At 49.4% G+C, this 23,172-nt stretch overlaps 1 protein-coding gene across 1 annotated transcript in view; it reads right to left on the bottom strand.

Annotated features, from left to right (window-relative positions):
- The window catches only part of LOC144159889 (uncharacterized), a 57,646-nt gene extending 49,837 nt beyond the window's left edge, over nt 1–7,809 (bottom strand). Inside the window, exon 1 of the mRNA XM_077691546.1 lies at nt 7,620–7,809. Within this exon, the coding sequence (XP_077547672.1) occupies nt 7,620–7,809 (190 nt within the window). The remainder of the gene's footprint in view (nt 1–7,619) is intronic.
- Nucleotides 7,810–23,172: the final 15,363 nt, after the last annotated feature.

A 23,172-nucleotide genomic window follows, 5' to 3' on the forward strand; every position in this document is an offset into this window, starting at 1 on the left:
TGTTCGCATTTTATTTGTGCATGGCTCTGGATAATCTCGAAACTCATTATACACGTTTTAATGACAGACCAACTAGCGCAACACTCATCCTCTTATGCAAATGTCTGCTAAGTGTGTAACGCTTTCGTTTGTATGATTTGTATAAAAGGAAGCGAGTGGCAGGTTACCGCGTCTTTTTCTCTTCTGGTGTGCTTTCTGCAAAGAAGAATATTTTGGGGGACCTCCAAAATTGGCTCGTTTTTCTATTTGCGCAAATACACATGGGTTCAACGTTGCTAAGCTGCTTATTTTGAAGGCGAGCTTTTAATTTAAGCTTGGTCTCAACCTCAAACATCCAACGTGTTCCAAACTTCCTGGAAAACGGCATGGCGCTAATAGCAATCATTGATGCCTGTGAACACAGCTACAGAAGTTACCGCTCGCGAAAGCGAAACTTCTGGTAAAAACAAACTTCCACATGCATGAAAATAGTTGATAATATTGCCAAGATCCGCAGCTGATGTCATCATTCGCGCAGATCGTTAGCGTCTAACAAAACACCCAGTGACAAAGCAAGCCTAAACTCGTCCACGTACCCCAGTTAGAAGTTTGCTCTAAACGCTTTAAACCAGCTGTCATAGGCGCGCTACTCTGTGCTGACGCAGTTAGTCATTCCCCGCCCACGGATCGTGATGATTGGTTTGCTGAGATTCAAACTTACCGGTATCAATGCTCGTTCACTACAGCGGTATCTATACCGGTATCACTACAGCGGACATTCGCACCATGACTAAGGGGGGATACGGCGGAGGATGGTAGTATGGCTGAAGGTTTTGGTACGGCTAAATTTGCGCTGCAACGGAGAGTCGCATCGCTACCGTATGTGTGATTCTGTGGAGAGTCGCATTACGGCTGAATGTAGGGGTGCAGCTAAACGAGTACTACGGGGCTAAATTGCATAACGGGAGAAGGTATGATTACGGCGTAATGAGTAGGTGGAAAGATCATGTACGCTATGCATGTTGCGTCGGTAGTGTGAACATAGCATTACAGGTTAGGTATAAGATGACAAGGAAGCGTGTACACTTCAATGCACTTAAAAAAAGTCCACTAGTGGACCGTCAGTAATGTGTTCACATTTCGCTACTTACGTCGTTCAGAAGTTTCGGCATATTGTCGTCGAACACATTGCATATTATTCTGACGTCTACTGAGCCCAAGAGTACCCACACACCCCATTTCACAGCGTGCATCGGCAGTGGCAAACAGCAACAGTAGGGGAGTTGGAGGTGAGGTATCTTTTATTTCAATTTATCGTTATTACATCACAAGGCTGACGATAAAAGCTGCATGGAAGCAGCTTGACAAGCCCGTCAGCCCAATTCAAACGTCAAGCAGCAGACAGCTAATATGCATGCTGTACATCTTCTACAGTAATAAACACAAAACACACTAAAGTATCGCAATTCTCCCCTTACTAGTTGGAGATCATCCTGCACACGTTTGGAAAGGACGGAGCAAAAGACGCGCGGGCGATCTCAGAGTCCTTGAAGAAAGACATCCAGTTCGGTTGCTCATCCGCGGTGGGGATCGCGCCGGCGGAAACTGCTCAGGCCATGAGCACGCGAGAAGCCTAGCGAATGGGGATGCGAGGGGTGGAGCAACAGAAATTTGAATTGCCTTGACATCATCTTGGCAACGTGGCACATGTCCACTCTAGAGGACTTCACGCGCTCTCCCCCTTCAATTTTAGTTCTTTGATCTTGGGACACCCGCTTTGATGACAGCGACGCCGTTCTATTGACACAACGGGGCGGCAATTCTGATGACATGCCTCATTCATTGATCAGGCAACCATGCAAGGTTAGGTGGCTTTCTGTTGCCGCGAAACGATATTTCGCTGTTCTTTTTCTATTGGTTGATGCAGGTTTTAGGCAAAGGTTCAAAACGTCCTTACTGCGGAAGTAATTTCTCTCCACTGTGTTGCACAGTCTGTTGTGAATAAACATTCAACTTCTAAAATAAGTAAACACTGTCAGGTTCAACGATAAAAACAAGTAGGGTATGCAATTTCTTTCTAAGTATGAAGGAAACGTCTGAAAACTTATAAGCTCAGATACACATCGTAATATGACAAGGTGTTGCAGATCCGCACGCTTATTTATAAGCGCGGCGATTTGTTTGTGTGGAAATGGATTTTTTTTTAGATGCGACGCATCTCTTGCTCTGAGGCATGTCCCTCCTGCGGCGGCGTAGTCAGCTGCGCATGCGCGACTCTCCTCCCGTCTTCTCTCCGACAGCTGTGCGCGAACGCTCTCACTCCGCCTCATTATCATAAACAGCTGTGTGCGCGCGCTTCGCTAGCTTCGCTCCGCTCCCGTCGCGTAAGTGTGCGCATACGCGACTCTCCTCCGCTGTCTCCTCTCGTTGAGGCGCTGTGAATATAAAGCGGGTATCGCGCTGCGGCGGTTCAGTCAGCGCTCGCTCTCGTTCGACTCCGCGTCACTGTGCTTGACGACTGCGTGAATTGATTTGATTCTTCCGATGAAGACGTGATGAAAGCGACGGTCCCTTCATGAAAAGTAAAATTACGCCCATCTTCCCGCGTATGAGAACACCCGCATGTGATGGAATGCATCATACGTGTTCACAACACGTTTCACCCGATTTAGAGAATCAACTCAATGGAAACGCCAAGATGGGCGTAATTTTTGCTCTCGAACTTCACACGAAGGACGCACTTTGTTGTATAAGTTGGTTAGTATAAAGAACAAAGAGACTAGCCAGTTCATGTATCAATCGAATAAAACTGGGTTTTCCATATAGGAAAGCCGGTCGTCGTCCTGGAAAAATTACCTCTAAAGCGGCCGCGCCATCGTGGGTACACAAAACGAAACGCACAACTTCTGTCCTTGGAGGAGCGCACCCGTTGTGGCTCACTGTGACAATGGTCACACTTCAGAGCGCATATGGCGGGAATGACGAGCAGCCATGTACGGCCATTGGGGTGGCAGTTGCGCCTGTAGAGCAAAGCCATCCCGAATAGCAAAGTGGGACGCTTGGCGTCGAAGTGCTCGATGAGCAGACGAGTTTGACATGTTCGAAAGGTACTCGCAAAACGACATGAGCCACGGATCTTTTCCACGGATCTTTTCATGGTTCAGGTTGCATGAAACTGACGACAATGGGCGATACAAAGCATTCAGAGGGAGACTTAGGCATCTCGTCAGGCAACATTTGGCACCGGAAGAAGCCGTTAGCGTCGTGGTGCTTGCGGCCAGAGCGATACACCACGCGGATGTCAAAGTCCTGAAGGCGGAGAGCATCATGTACGACAACCAACAAAGCGTGTGATGATCGCTGACTACGTCGAAAGGTCGGGCATACAGACACGAATGGAACTTCGAGAGGGCCCACACAATTGCCAAATATTCCTGCTCAGTAACACAGAAATTTGACTCCACAGCTGTGAGTGTTTGACCCGCGCAGGCGACCAGGTATACGTAGAACCCCGCCTTTCTTTCAGCCAGAACAGCACCCAGACCGACTCCACTCGCATCGGTGGGGATTTCGGTTGGGGCCGACGGATCGAGATGACGGAATATTTGCGGGGACGTGAAGAGGTGACGACGGGTTGTAAAGGCCTCGTCGCAAACCAATGACCATGCCGAAAGACTCATCTTGGTGAAAAGTTGTGTCAATGGCGCAATGATGGAGGCGCAGTTACGAACAAAGCGGCAGAAGTACTAGCATAGCCCGATGAAGCTACGAATCTCTTTAATTGTGGTGGGCTTTGGGAATTCAGCCACGGCACGAAGCTTGCCCGGACCAGGAAGAACGCCATCTCTGAAAACGACATGGCTGAGGATCGTCATCGGGTGAGCCATAAATCGGCACTTCTTTAGATTTGCTTGAAGCCCTGGGTCCTCCATACAAGCGAAATCTTGCTAGAGTGACCGTAAGTGCGTGGAAGAGTCGGTCAGAACGACGTCATCCAGGTAACACATGCATATCTTCCATTTGAGCCCGCGAAGAATGATGTACATGATCCGTTCGAACATTGTGGGTGCGTTGCACAGGCCGAAGGGTCATGACGTTAAATTCATATTGTTACGTGCCGGCAGGATAGAGATGAGATGACCGATGAGATGGGGTAAAGTGACCTATTTACATTATCTACATAGTGGTCATTACAGAGCTTGCGCAGCCAGCGCCCGCCACATTTCCCTCCCCGTCGTCAGCATCATTGATGGTGGGCCATGGCGCCATGTGGATTGACCACAGCGTCCCGTGAAAAATCACACCCCCAACGGGTGGGGCCGAACGGCCTGGTCGAAGCCGGTGAGAGGTGACAATTGTGATGCGAATGGATAATGCAATGGCAACGTACATTCAGGAGTCGCTTGCTGCCACGGATGATGATGACGTGCTTGGTGATGCCTGGCCCCGCAACACAGATTTCTTCAGCGGCGTCGAAGCGTCGTAGGTTGTCAGACCCAGGTCGGACAAGAGGGCTGGGGACACATCGCCAGTTCGCCACGTTACGGCTGGTTTCGGCAGGTCTTCATCGGCGTCTCACGGGTTGGGGCTCGGGGCGGGGAACGTAATCGATCTGGGGTAGCGACGAGGTTGGGGCTGCCCAATATGGCCCACGTACCAGCGACGGTCGCGTCTAGGCCTAGACAGCGCGAAGCGGTGGCCCGGATGAAGATCCTATCCAGCACCTACACCAAATGTTACGTGGTGGCAGGACAGATATGAGACGAACGATGAGATGGGGTGAAGTGACCCATTTACATTATTTACATAGCGGCCATTACAGAGCTCGCGCAGGCTGCGCCCCCTACACCTTCCTCCTCGTCGTCAGCGTCATTGATGGTGGGCCATAATGCCATGGGGATTGACCGCAGCATCCGGTGGCAATATAAACCGTCCTGAGTAACAAAGGGGGTTTTCGGGCGATCCGCTTCTGCCATCGGGACCTGCCAGTATCAGGGGCGTAGGTCAAGGGACGAAAAATATTCTGCTCCTTGAAGGCAGTCTAGGGTGTCATCGATGCGTGGTAGCGGGTACACATCCTTGAGGATTCTTTTGTTTAGGCGAGGTAGTCGACACAGAAACGGATGCAACCGTCCTTTTTCCGCACGAGTACCACCGGCGACACCCAGGGGCTGTTGGATTGTCGAATGATACCGCGCTGTAGCTTGTCACCCACCTGTTCATCAATTACGCTCCTTTCGGAAGGGGCGACGGACCGCTCCCCACCCTCCCGGTAAAAACTTCTGTAAATAAATGTTTTCAGTCAGACGTGGTAAGGCCACCGCCGTAAAGGCGGGTGGGAGCCGGTGAAGATAGGGTGACTGACCCCCATGGTACGACCAAGCGAAGTCAGCGCACAGTCGAAGGATGAATTAAAATGACAAAGCATTTGAATCAGTTGGTCTCGTTGGGTCGGCGTAAGGTCGGCCTTGATGGCACGATCAAAAAAATTTCCCGCATTTCCCCGAGGGGAAGAATGTGAAAGTGCGAATGCACGAGTTGAATTTGCGCGGTTCGGTAATGTTCGCGAAAGAGAGATCACACACACACACACAACTACAAAGAAAGAAAAATGCATTTATTCACAGACACCTATTTGCGTTGTCGTTGTACTTGATTGCTAGAGCGGATCTCAGCTTTGAAATTTCGTGTCAGTACTCCTTTAAGCGAGTGCATTAGCCCTTCTCACGCCCGATTCCTGGCCAATCCCCCACGTGGGTATCATGTCAGCGGCCAGGCAGCGCGCGCCCATCTCCCTCCGTTGCTAGGGAAGACGAGGAGCGCGCGCACCCGCAGCTGTTGCTATGCGGACAACGGCGGCGGACGATTCAGGCTCGCCTAAGAAGTGCATTCGCACTTAAAAATTCCGGGGATAGCTGAGACGCAGTGGCAGGAGGTGGGCATAGTCCTTTTACCTGAACGGGCGGAAGGTCGTCTAAAACGTCGTTGAAAACCCGTGGGGGTGTGATGTCACGGGACGCTGCGGTCAATCCACATGGCGCCATGGCCCACCATCAATGACGCTGAAAACCAGGAGGAAAATGGGGGGGGGGGGGCGCTGCCTGCGCGAGCTCTGCAATAGCCACTATGTAAATAATGTAAATAGGTCACTTTACCCCATCTCATCGTTCATCTCATCCTTGTCCTGCCGGCACGTAACAGTGTGAATTTAACTTCATGACGTGGTGGCCAAGGCACTCGCCACAGAGCAAAAAGCGAGGACATGCTCCAGGATTCGAAATAAACAGGGTGGTTTGGCCATCGCGGATACTGATCAGGGCCAAGGGTAGCAATAACATCGGTGGTGGCAGAACAAATGCGATGGCGTGGACAGTGCATTGACGTCAGAAGGAAGATGGCAGATTAAGGGAACAAGGTTGGTGGATCATGAAGGAATAGTCGTGTATTCGACGGGAGAAACTTTTAGAAAAGGTGCTGTAGGCGATGTTTCAGATTGCATATCAAGGGGTGAAAACAACTCAACTTCGGCTCAAGAGCAGTAAATGATAGCGTTGTGCCGGGAGAGGAAATCCCATCCCACGATGACGTCATGTGAGCATGAAGGAAGGGCAATGAACTCAACGATGTATAGAACACATTGGATGAACACCCGGGCAGTGACTGCACCTACTGTTTCGACCGAATGTGCCGAAGCAGCACTTAAGGATGGACCAAAGTGCGGCATTTTCAGGTGGCGGGAAGGCTCTAGGCGGATGACTGAAACTGCGGCCCCAGTGTCGACAAGGCCATCAGTGGCGACTTCGTCTATGATGATGCCGATGACGTTTATGGGTGATAAGGTAGGTCTTGACCAGTTCGAAGATAACGCAGCTCTTGCCTCCAGAACTCCCGCGCCTAGTTTTCCGCTTCAGAAGGCAAGGGGCACCGACACATCGGCGACAGTGAACGGCGTCACGGAGGTGATAGATGACGGTTGGTGGCGTCACGGGAGTCGGTGGGCCGAGAAGTTTCGGGAGAACTGGTCAGAGCATGGACCATCAGCTGCGGCGAGACATACGGCGCGTTCCAAAACGGTTTCCGTGCAGGCATCAGCCCGCGGTGGCAGTAACGCGCCATCTGTCCGGGAGTCAGGCAAGCAAAGCAGATTGGACGGTTGTCCGGCGTGCGCCAAGCGGTGAACAGAAATGACGGTTCTGGCCGTACACGTGGCTGCCTCTGCAGAACAGGCGGTACCGGCATGTAGCCGAGATACCTAGGTCTTCCTGTGGGCTCAGTGCGCTGTCGCGGCATGACCGGGACAATTGCTGGGCTTGGGACGGCTTCTGCGAAGGGCCTCAAGATGTCATCGGCGTAGGTTAGAGGTCCGGCAACAGGTAGCGTTTGCCCCGCAGTCATGTACCTCAGCGGAACAACAGGTGGTGTGGTTTCCGCGATGCCGGAACCGATGAGCGAAGCGGTCACAGGTGCGTGTTGGTGGGAGCATAGAATGGCATCGGCCACCTGCTGCTGGAAAGCACTTCTAAGAGAAGTGGCAAGGCTGGCGCCAGACGTCGGTGTGTAAGGCACTAAGGAAATCTGATGGGCAACTTCTTCCCGGATGAACTGCTGAATACGCGTAGACAGAGTGTTGTCACAGCTACCACCAGTTAAACTCGACGTATCCGGGCCAAAGGATCGCCGTGTGAGGGCTCGCTGTTTTATCAGCTTGTCATAGCTCTGGCACAGCTTGATGGCATCGGTGACCGTTTGAGGATTCTTCGCCAGCAGCATTTGAAAGCAGTGTTCGGAAATGCCTTTGAGGATGTGCTTGATTGTGTCCTCTTCACTCATTGTGGCGCTCAAGTCTTGCACAAATCCGCAACGTCATCGATGTAACTGGTGAAGTTCTCATCTGGCTGCTGTGCTCGTTCTCGCCAGCGATGCTCCGGGCGAAACTTCCACACAGAAGGGTGGCCCAAAATTACGGAAACCCCCATTCTAATTACGACAACGTCGGGTATCGCTTTTCGTGGTTATCGTACCAAAGCTCTGCGAGACCAGTCAGATGAAATGACACGTTGTTGCGTCTCACTTCGTCATCCCAATTGTTGTGGGTGCTTACTCTTTCATACGTGGCGAGCCAGTATTCCACGTCCTGCTCATTTTCGCCACCGAAAAATGGGGTATCCCGCTGGCGAATGGAATCTGAGCAGACGATGGGCATTGAAGTAGGCGCAGGATGCGGCTCAGTATCATGGGGAGGAGCCATGGTGCTGGGGAGCGTCCTGGAGCAGAGTTCCGGCGAATAGAACGGTCAGGACCGGAGCAACCTTCACCAATTCTAATGGGATGCATTGATCAACGCCAGGAAGCCTACGGAAGGCTTTTAATGACCGGTATCTAAGATGGAGCAGGTTTACAGACGCGCGCCTATCGTCTTCGTCGTCGGTGTTTTTGGTTGGGCTTTCACTGGCGATGCTGCTTTCGCGGCTGCTGAATCTGGCGCACTGTCGTTTTCCTGTGGCTAGTGCCTGCACCATTCGTCTCCTTTACACCGGAAAAGTATAAACGACGCTGGGTCACTTGCGACGTTCAGCTGTACAGCTGAAGACGAGACAAGATCAGAGAACCATGTCGTCGTATTTGATATTTCCTAGCTTAACATCAGTTCTAAATACACTGCCTTTCATTACTTTGCAAAAGCGCGGTTGCTTATAGTACCTTAGCTGACTTGAAAGTTTGCAAGGCTTTTGGCATCCACGCAACTCAGATCCCGGACTAATTGCCACCTCTAATACACATCTCAGGTACCGCACACTTAAGCATAAGTTCATAACATAATGTCAGTATTGCTTAATAAAGTGGTTTTTAGAAGCAAACTTGCTTTCAAAAACCGCTTTATTAAGCAATACTTATATTAAGCAATTCCGACAATACTGAAATTAAGCAGCGGGTGTTGCTGCATAAAAAACAAGTAAAAATTTCGTCCTGTTCCAAGAATAAATTCTAGTTGTGCAATAATATAAATATTTGTAGTGCAAGTAAGCAAAAAGTACTTGGAGTATCAGCGTAATATTTTTTGTGTGCAAGCTCATGGGGCCGTAAACTTTACATAAACGCTGAGAAATACAGTTTTCGCTCACAATAAAAAATGGTGCAACTTGCACTAGTGGTGCAAGGCTCAAGAAACAGCGGATTTCGCCGTCGAACCTAAATTCTTCCAGTTTCGCTATGTTTCGGTAGGTCTTGCCAAGCTTCGCTCGGGCAGTAAGACGATGACGTTCACGCTGCGCTTCTCCTTCCTCGGGTGTTACATGCTTCTTCTGCCGACCCGTGATTTGCGGGAGTCTAAACAATGTGCTCGGCGCGGAGTCCGGATGCGCTGTGTGTCGCCGCAAAGCCGCCCAGTCGGAGCCGTGACGTCATAGCTAGGCGACGTTTGACTCTGTACGCACGATGTTATGCGAAGTTCGGCGCAGCGTTCCTGCCTGGCGGCTCGCGTCGGACGAGGTTCTCTTAGGTGCGGAGCACCTTAGGACTGCACAATGTCCGTTCACATGGTATTCGCAATGGCAAAAAATCACACACGCACTGGCAGGACTCGAGCCTGTGTCTGGTAGACCAGACAGAGTTAGGGTCCGTCGTCTTACCCATTGGGCTACGACCGCGAGTTAGTACCCGTGAGTCAAACGGCCTACTCCCTCACCTGAAACGGTGTGGAGTACCTTAGGACGTCCAATGTCTGTCCGCGTCCGTCCGTGCGCACACCATCACGAAGCAAAAACCCAGCGAAATTCGATTTGAGCCGTGAGTTGCTGTTTCATATAGGGAATAATAAAGGTGCAACTCAACTATCAAATCGAATAACGGTCGGGGAAAAAATCGTATGTCACTCGGGTTGCAGCTTGGATAGCATTTCCAGTCGCCGTACTCCGCACCGTCACCATCATCCATGGAGTCGAGATGCTGCCTTTTTTTCTGAGTAATTTTTTGGCCAACGTCACCGGACAAGGGTCACGCTTAAACAGCTCCACTGTTAAAATTTAATGGCGGAGAGGGTTCATTAGGGCTCAGTTTGGTCATTTGCTGGTGCACCGACCTCTAACTAGAAGAAGGCTGATGGCTACCTGAATCAAGTGGCCGCTGCATACAACTATGCAACTTACTTCGGGGGGGCTGAATAGTCACCGGAGGTGTTGTCGCCGTAGTTGTCGTATTCTCTGGGGTAGACGCCGGAGCTGCATCGGATATTGTCACGAGGTGAACAAGGTAACAAGGTTTATGTACAGATGAACGTTATGGGAGCGAAGTTCTACTCCGCAGACAACTTAAAGAAAGCACTCAAGCGGCGTAGGAGTAGTCAACAAAGGGACGTGTACATACTCGTGTAGGAGAATCGAATGGCGCGGCGTTTTGCCTACGAGACTTTATCTCTCCGCGTAAACATGTCTGAAACAATCGAATTAGATCGCGAACACTGGTGATCAAAGAACAACATTCTGGTTGACTGAGGGCAGGGCGAAAATCTCTCCCTATCAAATGAGATATCTTGTGCGACATACAGATTAAAGAGAAAAAAACACACGATTCTCATCAAACACAGATATGACAGCCGGATGCAGACAGATGGTGGAAACAAAAAAAATAAGTAAGAAAAAAACACAAAGCAGGGTTTGCGGCCTTATTAAATTAACGGCCACCCCTAATCGATTCCGCAAAGCAACACGTTTTCTGCTTTGACGCTTTTGTGTTTATGATAAAACGCACAGGTTTTAAGTTATACGAAACCTCGATTAGCAACATGCCGCCAACTAGTAAGAGTATCGAAGAGTTGATACTCCAGTAACAAATTACTTTACGCAGGTGTAAATATTTAAAAGGACAGCCAACAGGCTTTAATGCAAGTGTATACCACCACATGGCACGCGAATTGTTGGTTGTTGTTGCTAAAAGGAGTAAAGTAGCAATATTACTACTTTAATCCTCACAGCAACCACAACAAGTAAACGCGAAAGAAGCCTTCGTTGAGACTTGTATTACAAATCTGCCATTCCGGAATCGGCTCGAGATCGAAACTAACCCTATTCAAGATACGGCGATTTAGATGCGAAGCTGACAAGTACAAGCAGAGCGTTTGTGTTGAATGAAAAGTGCTTACGGGTTGTAGAACTGAATCACTCCAATGAGGGGGTAGAGGATCATATGTATCGCCTGTGCAGTTGAGAACTCTTATAGATCTATCAGTACAAACAGGTTGGAATAGCATTGGTTCTGTGCGGAGCACGAAGAGTCAGAACTAGGCGTCAGCTTCTGTATTAAGCAGTCTTCGAACAAATGGAACAGCCGGCTACTAGTAACCGACAACCGCGAAAATACAGTTGCTGGTAGTAAAACGTTTATTGAGCCGAAATAGAGGGGTAGAAGGGCGTGGTTAAGTACAGGAGACCTCTTGTTCGGGCTGCTTCCAGGGCGCGCTGCACCAGGGTGACCTGACGCTCCGGTGCGGAGCTGGTCGGTAAGGAAGGGGTGGAGGAGTGGGTGTTGGAGGCAAGAGAAGACGAGGTGGTAGGTGTTGAGAACGATGGGACAATATGGACAGTCGGGTGGGAAGGGAGAAGGGGAAATGTGGGATAGGACGATGTGGCTAAAGTAGGTCGCGCTCTGCCGTCGGCGGAGGATGTTACAAAATGTTATCTGGTTGAAATACGTAAGACGACGACGAAGAAACAGAGGCAAGGAGCCACCACACGGGCCCCGGGGCTCGTGATATCATCATTTTCGATCGAATTACGCTGACTGCCAGAAGGTTGCCAATAAAGCGGCGCTCTTCTAACTGCGTCCGCTTTCTGGTCTTCAGCAATTTGATGCCATGACCAGGATGGAAGGGTTACGCCGTTGAAGACCCCTACCGATGGAGCGAGACCACTGAAGAGGATGCAATGGCCAAGAACGACTGATCGACCCAGCTTCTGCTAATGCGGCATTTCCACGTGCCGTCATGAACCGCCTCAAACGAAAACGTGGTGCTCTGCACGCATATGTAGATATACAAGGAGCACCTTCTTACACGGAGAGCATTAGGGAAGAAGTAACTTACGGCTTGGTAGCGGAACTGACGACGGCTTCTTGCTCCCGCTAGGAATACGGATGTAGTCTCCCAGCGTTCCACCGCCACTTCCGGTGACGTCTTCCGTGCCATCACCTTTGCCTACGCAAATCGTGTGGTATACACAGATGCATCGATCAGTGTTCTCAGCGACTTTTGCGCCGTACCTGCATCAACATTCGTAGCTGTCGACACGTATACAGTTGCAACTCAGCCGATAACAAAATTAGGGGGGATGGCGTTCCGTGGCACTGATTTGAGTTTTAAGGGGTTAACACATCTGCGGAGAGCGACGCGTTTCAGCACACGTTTTCCGCTCTGGAAACCGGTCTGGCCATGGTCAGGGACACACATGAAGGACACCGGACCTGTTTTGGAGAGGGTACAAAATGCCTGCTTCTCTTGCCGCCCGTGTGATTTGCCCCTAATTCTCGAGCAACGCAGGAAAAGAAAGTCAGTCGCGCAAACTTCATGTGTACGCATGTTTCCGTTTTTCTGCTGTTGAACCAAGACGGATGGTTCGGTAGAGTGAACAGCAAAGAGAATGAACGCCGTCAAAATAGTTTACATTACCAAAGCTGAGTACTGTGCCGTCATGTTTTTTAGGCGATCGCAGCTGGTAGCCAATGCCTGTCTCAGGGAAGAAATCGTTCGGAGGTATGCTTTTATAGTGGTTCTAATATGAATTAGAAGAGGGACAGCTCTGGTCCCGGATTACAACTGTATCGTAGTCTTAAACTCTGTTTAGTAGGCTCTGCACTTGGGGCGAAAAGGCGGCTTGTTGAAGGTAAGATCCGTTGTTAATGCTTTCCCGTGGCAATTCGTGCCGCCACAAAGTTTATTAATCGATTTACTCATTCTTACATGTTCGTATGGTGTCCATTGCTTATGAGTGAAGCACCCTTTCTCGCTTGAACGCACGTCGGATGGGGTCCTTGTTTTCGGCATCACATTCATTAAAAAAATATTCTCCACAAAATCAGCTCTTTATCGTCGAGGCAGCCGGTAGTGCAGACGGGTGTGTGTTGTTTTCCAGCAAATATTTTTCTGGCAATGTTTTTTTTCTGCACCAAGAATTTTTACATAACATGTAATCGTCTGATTTTCTCTCACTATTTGCTCAACCCAGATCTTAACAGGGTAAGAAATTAAGAAAACAAATGCACCCGCCGCGGTGGCTCAGTGGCTAAGGCGTTGCGCTGCTGAGCACAAGGTCGCGGGTTCGATTCCCGGCGCGGCGGCCGCTTTTCTGATGGAGGCGAAAAGCAAAAACGCCCGTGTGTACGAGATTTCGGCGCACGATAAAGATCCCCAGGTGGCCAAAATTAATCCGGAGCCCTCCACTACGGCGCGCCTCATCGCCTGCGTTGCGTCGGCGCGTTAAACCCTACAATCAATCAAATCAATCAAGAAAACAAATGCAGGCTATGATATCATTGTGAATCAGTGTATTTTCTTAATGACATTCCAGCTTTAAATGCTATTTCCACATGTAAGCTATGGGCTTATCCAGGCTTTTGAGTCTGTTGTTTTACAAAGCCTCTGTCACGTGAACGGATGTTGGGGTGGTCTTAACCAGCTCGGAGCAATGGACCCGGGGAAGCCGTTGACGTGTTTAACAACATACATTTAATGCACACACAAATAAAAACCCTCAGGCAAAACACTCAATATTTAAACTACACACCCGATAAACAGTCAAACCTCAAACTAAATATCACAAATACAGTTCAAAGCAAAACACCAAAAGATTCTACAGTAAAGTCCTACACCATTATCTCAAATACACTCATTCTATCACCTTCAAGGTTATCTGTCTACACCTACAACTATGTCCCTATACTGGACTGGCCTACCACGGTCGTCGGCGCTGACGTGTCGCACCCTTGCGTGGCCGCGACTCGGTGGTAGCCATCGTCGTCTCGCTTCGTCGGTGCCGGCGTGCGATGCGCGCGGTCACTCCTTGAACGGCGTGGGCTCCGCGCGTCCTCACGTCTTTCCTCTGTGGCTACCCCCTGGTAGCCGCTCTCGCTGGAGGTCCTTGATGCCGGCGTTCGATGCGCGCGGTCATCCCTTCGGCGGCGCGCTTCCTCGGTGGCTACCCCCTGGTAGCCGCTGCCGCTGGAGGTCTCAGGTAGGCTTGCACGAACGTCGCCTTTCGGGGCCGTCGAGACGAACGTCGACGGAGCGTGGACGCTGGCCGCTGGTGCCCGACCGATGCCGCTGGGGCCAGGAAGACACAGGTTCGTGGTGCACCGAGGATGACGGTGCCGGTGCGCAGTCGGCCCGCTCCCGCCCAGGCTCAGATGGCGTGGTCGATGGCCTGGCCGCGTCCCCCTGGCTCGTTCGTTGAAGCGCACGTGCTCCGGCCGCCTCCTGGTTTCTTCGGTTTCTTGCCTCCCCCTTCTCTTTGTGCGCCACGCTTTTATACCCTCTGGGCTCTGCCGTGGCGCACTCTCATTGGCTTCTTGCTTCCTCCCTGTCCTTATATGGCCATCTCGCCACTTGTCACCTGCGTGGCCTTCCCTGATTGGCCGACCAGTATGCTGCCACCTTTTCCCAGGATTCCTTGGTGCGTCGGCGCTGGCGCTTGCTGATTGGCGCGCTCCTGGCGCGCACTTCAAAATTCTCGTTCCTTTGTTGTTTTCTTCTATTCTTCGGGGTTTTCATGCATCCCCTCTCGGGGGGGTGCCCTTGACACATGACAGCCCCGTTCCGCCGAATTGTATACCCATTGCTCTCAAGATATTTTACATTCTGTGTAGCCCGCCGGTAAAGTTTCACAGTTAAAGCTGACTGGTCCAAAGGAGAAAAGAGCGGAAATTTCGACAAGACACAAAACTAAGTTACATGGCGTCTCGTGTGTTGTAAAACTTCGTTCTGTTCTTGTCCTGTGTACCACGACGCAACTAACCCGAACCTCAACCCGAAAGAGCTTTGTCTTTATTTCGCAGAGTTGGTTTGAAAAGTGCGAACTCACTGTTGACGAAAGCAAGGAGGCAGATGCCAGTCACCAGACATAAGAGTAGTACCGCAGCGCCGGTGATGATGATGAGGTTGGTGTTGACGCCAATGTCTCTGGGAAAAGTATGAGAGAAAAAATTGGTCGCACATCTGCTTTCTTCACTGTAAATATTGCGTAAAGACGGTAGTCCTTTGCCATCTCTGCCATGTGACCGGTCGTCCGCTTTCTGCTCCCACCCGCCACGCTATACCCCTCCCTCTCTGGCTCCTCTCGTGACGAATTCAACGCAGATTTGTTTAATCAACGCACTTCATTATTTTTGCCTTCGCACTGCTCGTGCATCTTTTTCTTTAGCTTATGTTTCTTGTCCTGCCTTAAACCCCACGAGCCAAAGCTGTGTACCTTCTGTGCTTGCTTTTACCCCGCGCACCGTCCCATGTCGGCCGTGTCCTAAGAGCATTGGATACGGTCAAGAGGCGACGAACTGTTGCGGGAAAAACACTCAGCTACCTCAACGAGTTTAGCCTGCGAGCCTTCCATAGTAACCCACACTTAATCCCCCGAACTTTCCCACGCGCCATTCCATTTATTAAATTATTCTACTCTACATGTCTCGCGCGAGCGCCATTTTAACGCTTTAACGCGTTGTTTTCTCGCTTGCTATAGTAAACAACCAACCCAACGTATTTCCTTGAGCGATAAATGCGGGAACTACCTGTTAATAACTTCCATTCTGTCTGAAATGTTCCCAAGGTTTTCTCTGCGCTAAATTGTGGGGAAATGTATGCCTTGCGCCAACCCATTTAGCAGTTTGGAACAGTTCGGCATATATGAACTTATTGCTGAAATGTTCCCAAGGTTTTCTCTGCGCTAAATGGTGGGGAAATGTATGCCTTCCGCCAACCCATTTAGCAGTTTGGAACGGTTCGGCTTATATGAACTTATTGTTGATGTATTGCTGCACCTTCTCTGTCTCGGAGACTGAATCGAAAGACAATCAAAAAGAGAGACAGGCTAAGATTTTCGCATTTGTGTAGCCCCAAATAGACAACCATCTCTAAAATCTGGTGGACAGCTTCCTACTTGGCGATGTTTTTCATAGGCGTTCTGAATCGCTTGTTCTCTCGTTCTGTGGACAACGGTGTCTTGCCCTGACTTCAACCAACTGCTATCTTCTGGAATCTGAAAAAGCGGGGTTGTCCTTAGGAAGTGCTCTGGCCAGCTACTCTCAATTGGGAGGGCAGAGGGGAAGCACTGGAGGAGGGATTCGGGATGACTCTGGTGGAGAACGGAAAGAATTGCACGAGTTTCCACAGTTCCAGTCTATTGCCTAAAAGGGACGTCTCACGAAGGGGACACTATTTACATGATGCAAAGCTCAAGCGCAACTCAAGTCGTATGAGTACTTCGAGCGCTGCTTGAAATATTGTAAATCCACGCTCATGATCAGCAATGGAGCATTAGGCACGTTTCTTCCAATTTACTTGCTGCAAAACACCCAGTTTCATTTTTGCATCTTGCCACATCTCCCGTCATTCCCCGCTTTACACTGTACTGCTAGTTTTTTTTTAAATTTAATTTAGTCCCCTCGTGATATAGTTCTAGATTATTGAATGATCTCATATTATGTTGTAAACATCTCGGGACCTGTGAGCAAAAAAAGTAGTGATTGGCCTGATAAGGTTGTTATTTTTAGGGCCATTTTTAATGGCATTACGGCTAAAGTAAGGTGAACGACTGCGGATAAAAACACTCAATTTTACAGAATAAGTATATCGCATAACCAGAACCCCGCTGGTGCCGGAGACGTTATCACGTGAAACTCAGTGATAGCCTGTGCGTTTTTTTTTTATCGTGAAGCACGGCAAATGGGGCTGTAATAAAGTCATGCGACTTATGAAAAATGTGGTCCTTGCAACGGAAAATCCCCGTGGTCTTGGTGATCGGTTAACGGTGACATCCGTTGTGGAGATTTTGCCTCCAGGCGTGGCTGCAAAGTACGCAATGTTGTCTGCTTAGTTCTGATGTACAGTGAAGCATGCATCCTCAGTAATAGTGGCCTGTAGTCATCCTTGTGAGGCTGAGGTCTAAAAAGGAAGCGGTGTCGTATTGGCGTTGCTTTCATCAAGGAAAGTTAGTGCAGCTACCACTACAATGCGTGCCCCATGCTAGGTTCTTTTAGGCCGAAAAGGTGCACAATAAATTGTCAGCACTCGAAAATGTGGTTTCTAAGGGCAGGAAAACATTCGAAACCAACAACTTACGTCTTTGTATCACCGACTGCAAAACAGCGAGAACTAGGATTAGCGCCTTTTCAATACCAGCCTTGTGAATGGGCAGTGAAACCGGCGTCTTTACCCAACGTCATACCGGTGTAGTGAGGGGGACTGCGTTTACAGAGCAGCCTTCAGAGATGCAGTTGTAAAAACGCAAAAAATGACCGTACAGTCTTGATGCACTTATCACCGACAGTGCAATTAATTACGGTCCTGGTAGCGGAGAAAGACCCTGGGCAAGGCATCTCTCCCTTTCTGGTCAAGCAAAACCGTATTAGGTCCACACCAGTGTGATTGCTTGCTTTGGGCGTCAACAGTAGAATACTGGCACGAGAAAGTGGGCGAAAATACATTTGGAGTTCATCGAATTTAGCGAAGTTCATCGAATTTAGCGAAAGTCATCCGACTCCAAATTGGAAACGACAGTGTTGGCTGTAAGAATGGTATCATTAGGCTTCTTGGACTAGAAGCAGTTCTAACTGGACTAATTCATTGATACATCATTGAAGTACCTTATGCAGATACACAATGCTAATGATATAAAAAAACTGACAAGTATGGCGGTTCTCAGTAAAATGCTTCTCTTACGTTAGCCAAGGCTGTAGACCACATGCAGTAGGTTTTTGGTTGGGGAAACATACGTTTCTTCATCTAACCAGCTACAGATTGCGAACTTCACAACCTTCACAACGTTGCCCAATTGTTGCTCGAAGGCACGTTACTGAACTATCAAGAGGTAGTCATGATCTTAATTATTTTTTACTCTTTTTTGCTAACTGCCTGAAAATTGCTCGTATGGGGATAGTTTTTGTCAACCTTGGTGAACAGCTAGTTATAAAGGTAGCCTTTCACACAGTCGGCATAATATTTATTTATCAGAGGGTAAATAATGTGGACCTTCTGCTCGAAGAATGTATTTAAATGAGCAAATATTGAAGACTGGATTCTCGGTGTGAATTATTGACACCTTGAAAGCATACTCGGAGTCCTAAAAAAATTAGCAGTGGCTTAGCTCGGCTATGCCAGGATATAAGTAGCGTGAGCTAAGGTTCCGCTGGTTATTCTTAGGTTTCCTGGTTGTCTAGGATTACCTGAATATCATGCTCACTGCTGCTAAAATGAAGTCATATCTAATGCAATCCAACCCATTCTAATCCAATCCAGTCCATTCCAGTCCAGTCCAGTCCAGTCCAATCCAGTTCAGTCAAAGTTCAGTCCAGTGCGCTCCGGTAGGGTCCAGTGCAGTCCAATCCAGTCACTGCTCCTCGCGAATGCGCAGCATGGCTCCCCAGCAATCAAGCGGCTCCGGCGCAGCGTTAAACTTGGCTACTGCGCAACAGAGGCGCACAGCTGTGCACGCGCCAGCGCCAGTGCGTCTGCCGCAGCTATGACGTCACTCCTCTGGAATGTGCAGAACGGCGATTGTCCAGACCCAATTCTCTACACATCTATACTGCAATTGGATTGGATTTCCAATCCAATTCACTTTAGTTCAATATAATTCAATTTAATCCAATCCAATCCAATCTAAATCCAATCCAATGCTCGTCGCGGTTGTGCAGCACGGCCCTTCAAGGTCCACGCGAAACTGCTCAACCTCAACCAGTGTAGCTTACGCTACAAAATTTAGTTGCCTTGGCCAAAATATCATCTTCCGCTTGGACTGATATAATCAAACATTTCTTGCCCCTTGCGTATCCAGAAAAACAGAGCCTAAAACTGCGGTAATGATGTGATTTTTGTGTCCCAATACACTGCGTTTGGTGTGTTCCTCACTAAGAAATTCCAGTAACTCAACCATAGTGGCTTCTCTGTGTCACGTGCTGACTCCATTACGAGAGTGTTGAAGAGATAAACCCTCTGGGGATCGCGAGTTGCACGCGAACCCCTTTCTGCCTAGCTTTCCATAGCGGCCGACGTTGAACAGCGCGCCTCCCTCGCGCGACGGGAGGGCGCCAGCAACCGGAGGGTTTGTTGTCGCCGGGGTGGATTCGCCCCTTTTCCCCTCTGGCTTACGCGAGAACCAGTTCTTCCGCCGAACTAGCGCCACCGATTGGCGAGGTCTGGTGGGATGTAGCATGACGAGAAGACATTCTTTTGTCTTGGGGATGCGGTAGCGTACGGACGTTCCGGCGCGCTAGTCTGGACCTGGGGAACACGCCACAAAGGGACGCTACCGGGCGAGCTGGGAGACTGCTCCCGCGCTCGCACGCGCGGCGCCCCGCTGCTCCGGTATTCCATCGGTGAGTCGAACCATGTCGATCTCTAGTGTGTTTTAATGCCTCGCTCACAGTTTTACCGTTATGACCTACGATTAGACTGTATGCAGTATATTTGATTTGAACGTTGCAATAAATGCTGCCATTGGTGTTTTGCCCTGGTCGCCTCCTGCCCCTGTCTGCTCCGCAACCAAGGGACCCTTCCGCAGCCGGAGCTCGCAAGGCATGTTTGCTGAGCGCAGATGGCTGCGGGGTGATAAATAACTAGTGTGTGAAATGTAGAACTCCACAGCCAAATGCTTCCGAACCTATAGTAAACAGTCCATGTTAGTTCTATTACATCTATGAACTTTACCTGAAATTTGTAAGCAAAAAAGTATACTGAGGCTACTCAGACAGCATTACTTCTCCCGTCATAGAGGCAAGTGATGTTATCTTGATTGATAGAAAGCTGAGGACGTATTGACTTACATCCTTGACTCAGTTGCGATGACTCGACTGCAAGAAAAGTAATTCATAGTTACACAAAAACACGAAAAGTGTGGGGGGGTTGCGGTTGCCCACACGAGCTCCAAACCAACCCCCTATTTCTTTCAGATCTTATGAGCAGTGGATGGCTCGACTGTGCGATCCGAACTTCAGACACCTGCTTTGGACATTTGTAAGTGATGTCATCTTGACTGAGAGAAAGCCCAAAACGTATTGACTTACATCCTTGAGTCAGATGCGACGACTCGACTGTAAAAAAAGTAATTCATAGTTACACAAAAACACGATAATAGGGGTGCAGTTTGCTAACACGAACTCAAAACCGACCCTATGCCCTTCAGCTCTTACGAACAGTGGATGGCTCGTTTGGCCGATCCCGTACCTTGGACACCTGAAAAACTTGGTAAAAAGGGTCAGGAGGCAGGTTCCTGCCTTTTTCTTGTAGAGGACGAGCGAGTTGACCCTTTAACCGGATGTTTTCAACTTTCGACGAATGCTTTTTCCTTCTCTAGGCTGTGGCACACCACAGTAATTATTGATCATGCAGTTATGTCAGTCGGCCATGCTGGCCATTCACCGTTGTTGATTGCCAATATTGAATATACCGTATTTATTCGAATATAGGGCGACGATTTTTTCCAAAACGCGTGGTCTCAAAGTCATACCCCGCCTTATATTCGAAGCTCAGTATCCCAATATGCCGATTCTGGTGTGACAGTTTTGGTTTCCACCTTCCAACCATTTCCAAGCTTCCAAAAGAGCCCTACAACACTGTTGGAAATGTAACAAAGAGGTCTCAGGATAAAACGCATAAAATTTTACACAAACGCAGGTTGCAGATAGTAATTACCGAGTTTCGGCAACTGCAACGGTATTGAATAGTTCGAGATACAGCAGAGGCCATGGCACCAGACGCCTTCGGCCATGTCAACGAGCTGAGCCAGCAGTAACCGTTCCAATCCAGCATAGCCGTAAAGCTTGTAAACAAGCCGGGACGCCATTTTGCTTTTTTTTTTTTGGTTAGAGCTCTCGGATTCCCTGCTGCAAGATTTTCCTTCTCTGTGCTTGTTTCACGCGACCAGCGTAATGGCGAGTCGTCGTTGCCACTACGATGCAGCCTTCAAGAGGAAAGTCATAGCAGAGGCAGAACTCACTGGAAACTACGGGGCGGGTCGAAAGTTTGACGTTCCCGAAAACAACGTGCGTCGTTGGCGCTAACAGAAGATGTCGCTCTTAGCATGCGCCGTGACGAGAGAGAGAGAGAGAGAGAGAGAGAGAGAGAGAGAGAAAACTTTATTTAGAACCAAAGGCGGTTCAGACAACCCAATTACAGGTCGTCTTCAGTGAATGGGGAACTCAGCTCTAGTGACGAGGAAGGCTTTCCGTGGCCCACAAAAGGGAGCGCTTCCCGAAGTGAAAGAAGTGCTGACGTACTTCGTCAAAGAGAGAAGAGGCCGCTGTTTGGCCGTTACTACCGACATCGTGGAAATGAAGGCGCGTGAATTCGCGAGAGAGCATGGCATTCCCGCTCTCAAGTTCAAAGCCAGCCGGGGCTGGGTGCAGAAGTAGATGAAGAGGGCCGGGTTTTCGTTGCGAAGGCGGACCTCCGGGATGCAGAAGTGGCCAGGAGACTATGAAGAAAAACTAATTTCATTCCAAAGATATGTTATCGTCCTGCCACGCGACCACTACTTCCTACTTGAGCAGATTGGCAATGCCGACGAAACTCCTGATTTTTTTTTTACATGCCGTCGGCCCAAACCATTCACCAAAAATGTGATCGCCAAGTGAGCCTGCGCACTACAGGCAACGAGAAGGCTCGGATAACCGTGATGTTAGCCTGCACCGCAGATGGGCGGAAGTTGCTTCCTTTCATCATCCTGAACAGAACGACTATGCCAAAGAACGAGGTGTTCCGCAGAACGTCCACATTCGTTGCCAGGAGAAAGGGTGGATGACGGAAGAGCTTTTTCTTGACTGGATAAAGTAGGTGTGGTGCCGCAGACCAGGGGCACTGCTCACCCGGAGGTCAATGCTGGTGCTCGACGCCTTCCGCGGCACCTCACGGAAGGTGTGAAGAAGAAGCTCATGGACAACCAGATGGAGCTGGTCGTCATTCCCGGGGGCATGACGAGTCAACTACAGCCGCTTGACGTTTTCCTTAACAAGCCCTTTAAGGCACACGTCAGATGGCTGTACAACGAATGGATGGCGTCTGACACTGTGGCCCTGACGCCGTCGGGACGTCTGAAGCGGGCGTCCCCGTCTATGCTCGCCCAGTGGGTGGTTGACGCTTGGGCAGCGATCCCCGAAGCCATGGTTGCGGCATTGTTCCGCAAGTGCTGCATTTCAAATGCTCTTGACGGCGCCGAGGACGATGACCTCTTTGAGTGCGCAAGTGACAAGGAAGATTTGGATACCACCACCTCTGAAGACAGTTTCTAAGTTGCACTTCCGTCTCGCTCCGAATAAATATCGTTGTGTGCAGATAGTTCATGAATACTTGGTGTGTGCTCTGCTGAAACTTAAGGAATTTAGTTGCATTTTTTCTTTCCTTATTTCGCCCTATACTAGTGTGCAAGCTTTTTTCTATTTCTTGGGTCCTTCAACTCCCCCCTCGCCTTATAATCGTGACCGCCTTATATTCGAATAAATATGGTATTCATTCCAAACATCTTGTCGAAAATCCATTTTTGTTCTACTTTAGACCATTCCCGCCGTTATCAGCCAGTTAAAGCGGCTACAGCAGACGTGAACAATATTCCAAACAAAACGATTAACTGCCAACCAGTGCGAATCTATTGGCAGATAGTGACTGTCCTAAAGGTGCCTGCGACAACCATCTCCTGTTTATTAAAACTTGACTTGAACAAGTTCTTCTACAAGTACCAAGGCAAGCGCGGGCTTACCGAAGCTTAAAAATGCAGCAGGGTGAACTCTCATGTGTGGCTTGACGGAGACTTGAAGAAAAGAGCATCTGACAGCACTATGCACGAGTAACGAGTTATTCATAGTTGAGATCACACTGCGCGCAAAAGGACGCGTGTGCTAGGAGATCCAGCTTACCGATATGGTTTCTCAAAATCGATGTGCTCATGCAAGCCACACACAGTCTGCCATGCACAGGGCACATGCTTTTTCTGTTAGCGAGAGGACACG

The sequence above is a fragment of the Haemaphysalis longicornis genome, unplaced genomic scaffold, assembly GCF_048455015.1.
Source record: "Haemaphysalis longicornis isolate Haplotype H1 unplaced genomic scaffold, Haemaphysalis longicornis Haplotype H1 scaffold_10, whole genome shotgun sequence".
NCBI classification, from domain to species: domain Eukaryota; kingdom Metazoa; phylum Arthropoda; class Arachnida; order Ixodida; family Ixodidae; genus Haemaphysalis; species Haemaphysalis longicornis.